General features: G+C 53.4%; 1 protein-coding gene across 1 annotated transcript in view; it reads left to right on the forward strand.

Moving 5' to 3' along the window:
- Positions 1-3,784, forward strand: part of mcm2 (minichromosome maintenance complex component 2) — a 15,696-nt gene extending 11,912 nt beyond the window's left edge. The window contains 9 exon segments of the mRNA XM_080494985.1: positions 674-693; positions 695-739; positions 741-788; positions 1,535-1,699; positions 2,072-2,146; positions 2,247-2,429; positions 2,853-3,008; positions 3,562-3,613; positions 3,616-3,784. Coding sequence (XP_080351111.1) covers positions 674-693; positions 695-739; positions 741-788; positions 1,535-1,699; positions 2,072-2,146; positions 2,247-2,429; positions 2,853-3,008; positions 3,562-3,613; positions 3,616-3,671 — 800 coding nt within the window. The 3' untranslated portion in view covers positions 3,672-3,784.
- Positions 3,785-4,258: the final 474 nt, after the last annotated feature.

Consider the following 4,258-nt stretch of genomic DNA (forward strand, 5'->3'; position numbering starts at 1 on the left):
CAGAACCAACATTGTACCTGCTGGTCCTGCAGGGTTAGGGTTCTAGAGGTTCTACCGTAGGTCGTGGTACAGAACCAACATTGTACCTGCTGGTCCTGCAGGGTTAGGGTTCTAGAGGTTCTACCGTAGGTCGTGGTACAGAACCAACATTGTACCTGCTGGTCCTGCAGGGTTAGGGTTCTAGAGGTTCTACCGTAGGTCGTGGTACAGAACCAACATTGTACCTGCTGGTCCTGCAGGGTTAGGGTTCTAGAGGTTCTACCGTAGGTCGTGGTACAGAACCAACATTGTACCTGCTGGTCCTGCAGGGTTAGGGTTCTAGAGGTTCTACCGTAGGTCGTGGTACAGAACCAACATTGTACCTGCTGGTCCTGCAGGGTTAGGGTTCTAGAGGTTCTACCGTAGGTCGTGAGGTTCTACCGTAGGTCGTGGTACAGAACCAACATTGTACCTGCTGGTCCTGCAGGGTTAGGGTTCTAGAGGTTCTACCGTAGGTCGCTGGTACAGAACCAACATTGTACCTGCTGGTCCTGCAGGGTTAGGGTTCTAGAGGTTCTACCGTAGGTCGTGGTACAGAACCAACATTGTACCTGCTGGTCCTGCAGGATAGGGTTCTAGAGGTTCTACCGTAGTCGTGGTACAGAACCAACATTTGTACCTGCTGGGTCCTCAGGCGGACGCTACGACCCGTCTACTGACCTTCGCCGACAACGTGGATCTGACTGAACCCATCGTGTCCCCGATTCGACGTTCTGTGTGTCGTGAGAGACACTGTGGACCTGGTGCAGGTACACACACACACACACACACACACACACCACACACACACACACACACACACACACACACACCACACAGCACACACACACACACACAACACACACACACACACACACACACAACACACACACACACACTAGTTAGTTTCAGGTTCCCAGTTCTAAAAATCAAACTAAAACTTTATTCTGTCCTCGTTCTGTTTAGTTCTGCTGAACCTGTTGGGACCTTCTGGTCTCTTGGGACCCTCTTGTCTCTTGGACCCTGTTGTGACCCTCTTGTCTCTTGGGACCCTCTTGTCTCTTGTGACCCTCTTGTCTCTTGGACCCTGTTGTGACCCCTCTTGTCTCTTGGGACCCTCTTGTCTCTTGTGACCCTCTTGTCTCTTGGACCCTGTTGTGACCCTCTTGTCTCTTGGACCCTGTTGTGACCCTCTTGTCTCTTGGACCCTGTTGTGACCCTCTTGTCTCTTGTGACCCTCTTGTCTCTTGGACCCTGTTGTGACCCTCTTGTCTCTTGTGACCCTCTTGTCTCTTGGACCCTGTTGTGACCCTCTTGTCTCTTGTGACCCTCTTGTCTCTTGGACCCTGTTGTGACCCTCTTGTCTCTTGGACCCTGTTGTGACCCTCTTGTCTCTTGGACCCTGTTGTGACCCTCTTGTCTCTTGGACCCTGTTGTGACTCTCTTGTCTCTTGTGACCCTCTTGTCTCTTGGACCCTGTTGTGACCCTCTTGTCTCTTGGCCCTGGTCTTCGCAGGACGAGATGCTGGCTCGCTTCGTGGTCGGTTCCCACATCAAGCATCACCCCGGCAACAAGGAAGGGGGCGTGGCCCTGGAGGAGGTGGTCCTGCCCAACTCGTCCTCGGTGCCCCCCGTCCCCCAGGACCTGCTCAGGAAGTACATCATCTACGCCAAAGAGCGGGTACGAGTCCAGGACCAGCTGGGAACCAGGGTCTGGTTTGAGGGTCCAGATGAAGTCTCTGTCGGGGTTTTCCTCCAGGAAGAACCAGGTTCTGGTTCAGGTTCTTAAATGAGCCGGAGCCCAGTGAGAACCGGCCCGGTTCCTCTGGTCCAGGAAGCTAGCTAGCATAGCATCGGGTTAGCGCCTGTTAAGATGGTGGTGGAAAGACAAAGAACTGGACCAGGACCAGGACCTGGTTCCTGCTGAGCAGAGAGGATCGTTCTGAAATGTCCTGGTTTGGAGCGACTTGAGGAAAGACCAGGTTCCTGGAGTCCTCATAGATCCAGACCAGGTCTGAGGGGGAGCCGGATCTGATGGGGTCTCTGTGTGCAGGTTCACCCCAAACTGAACCAGATGGACCAGGACAAAGTGGCCCGGATCTACAGCGACCTGCGCAAAGAGTCCATGGTGAGACCCCCCCCCCCCCCCCCCCCCCCCCCCCATCAGAACCCTGGCCTCAGACCAGTCCAGCAGGTCCTAGTGGTGTAATACCCCGTGTGTCCACCAGGCCACCGGCAGCATCCCCATCACCGTGAGACACATCGAGTCCATGATCCGCCTGGCGGAGGCCCACGCCAAGGTCCACCTGAGGGACTACGTCCTGGAGGACGACGTCAACATGGCCGTCAGGGTCGTGCTGGACTCCTTCATAGACACTCAGAAGTTCAGCGTCATGAGGAGCATGAGGAAGGTGAGGGGGGGGGGCGGGGGACCACCTGGAGGGGGGGGGCGGGGGACCACCTGGAGGGGGGGGGGGGGGGGGGGGGGGGGCGGAACTGAACCACCTGGAGGGGGGGGGGGGGGGGGGGGGGGGGGGGACCACCTGGAGGGGAACGGGGACCCACCTGGAGGGAGGAGGGGGGGAACCACCTGGAGGGGGGGGTCGTCTGTTGCAGGAATTTAATCCTCCATCAATGTTTCTGGTTAGAATTTGATCTGAGGTGTCGAGATGAAATCACTGATGGAATGTCTGTCCCTCTGTCTGTCTGTCCTCCTGTCCCTCTGTCCTCCTGTCTGTCCTCCTGTCTGTCCTCCTGTCCCTCTGTCCTCCTGTCTGTCCCCCTGTCTGTCCCTCTGTCCTCCTGTCTGTCCCCCTGTCTGTCCCCCTGTCCAGACGTTTGCCCGCTACCTGTCCTTCAGGCGAGACAACAACGAGCTGCTGCTCTTCATCCTGAAGCAGCTGGTGGCTGAACAGGTGACGTACCAGAGGAACCGCTACGGAGTCCAGAACGACCTGATCCAGGTCCCCGAGAAGGACCTGCAGGACAAGGTACCTCCTCTGGCCCCTCCTCCCTCTAGCTCCTCTGGCTCCTCCTCCTCTTCCTCCCTCTAGCTCCTCCTCCATCTAGCTCCTCCTCCTCTTCCTTCTAGCTCCTCCTCCTCTTCCTCCCTCTAGCTCCTCCTCCCTCTAGCTCCTCCTCCTCTTCCCTCTAGCTCCTCCTCTTCCTTCCTGTAGCTCCTCCTCCTCTAGCTCCTCCTCCTCACTCTAGCTCCTCCTCCTCCGGTTAGTCGGAGCATTTCTGTAAAGTTCCACCTCGGGAGACGTTTTTATAAAGTTTGTTTTCAGGGTCTGATCGCCGTTGTCATGGAAACGAACCCAAAACAACAGTTTCTGTTTTTTGCTTGAAAATCTTGAACCACCTGTGATTCTGAGTCCAGTAGAGGGTGAGAACATCCTGGTTCTGATCTCTGCTCCTCCTCCTCCTCCTCCTCCTCCTCCTCTTCTTCCTCCTCCTCCTCTTCTTCCTCCTCCTCCTCCTCTTCCTCCTCCTCCTCCTCCTCTTCCTCCTCCTCCTCCTCCTCCTCCTCCTCTTCCTCTCCAGGCCCGACAGATCAACATCCACAACCTGTCTTCGTTCTACGACAGTGAACTTTTCCTCTCAACAAGTTCAGCCACGACAAGAAGAAGCACCTGATCCTGCAGCAGTTCTAGGACCTCCAGAACCTCCTGGTCTGGGTCCTGGTCCAGAACCTCCTGGTCTGGGTCCTGGTCCAGAACCTTCCATGTGTAAAGTGTTGCTGCGAGGTTGTAAATAAATGTACATGTTGAGTTTCTCCTGTTTAAAAAGAAGCTGAACGTTAAAGTGTTTTTCTTCTGTTTTGAAAATAAAGAAGTTTGTTAGTGGTTCTGGTCCGACGGGGTCTGAAGGGTTCCGTCAGAATCAGTCGTCTCACTTCACCTTGTTTCTGCATCAAAACACTGAAAGATGTAGAAAAACAAACATTTGACAGTAAAATCACAATGTTGACGACAGAAACACTTGACACCAGGTCTGATCTCAAACGGCTTTAATAGAATATGAAATAAGAGAATAACACATTATTACATCAATAAATGAAATTAAGGCACATGAAAGGTAAATAAATCAGTAGAATATAATATTACAATAGCCAATGATTGTGACCGCACGTAGAAGTAATATTTCCATCAGCTGAAGTCGATAATTAAACAAAATAAATAAAAATATTACAAATGATCTTATTGAATTGGAAATAAACTGTTTTAAGTTCCTTGGAAAA

Source organism: Blennius ocellaris (genome assembly GCF_963422515.1).
Source record: "Blennius ocellaris genome assembly, chromosome: 4".
Taxonomy (NCBI): Eukaryota; Metazoa; Chordata; class Actinopteri; order Blenniiformes; family Blenniidae; genus Blennius; species Blennius ocellaris.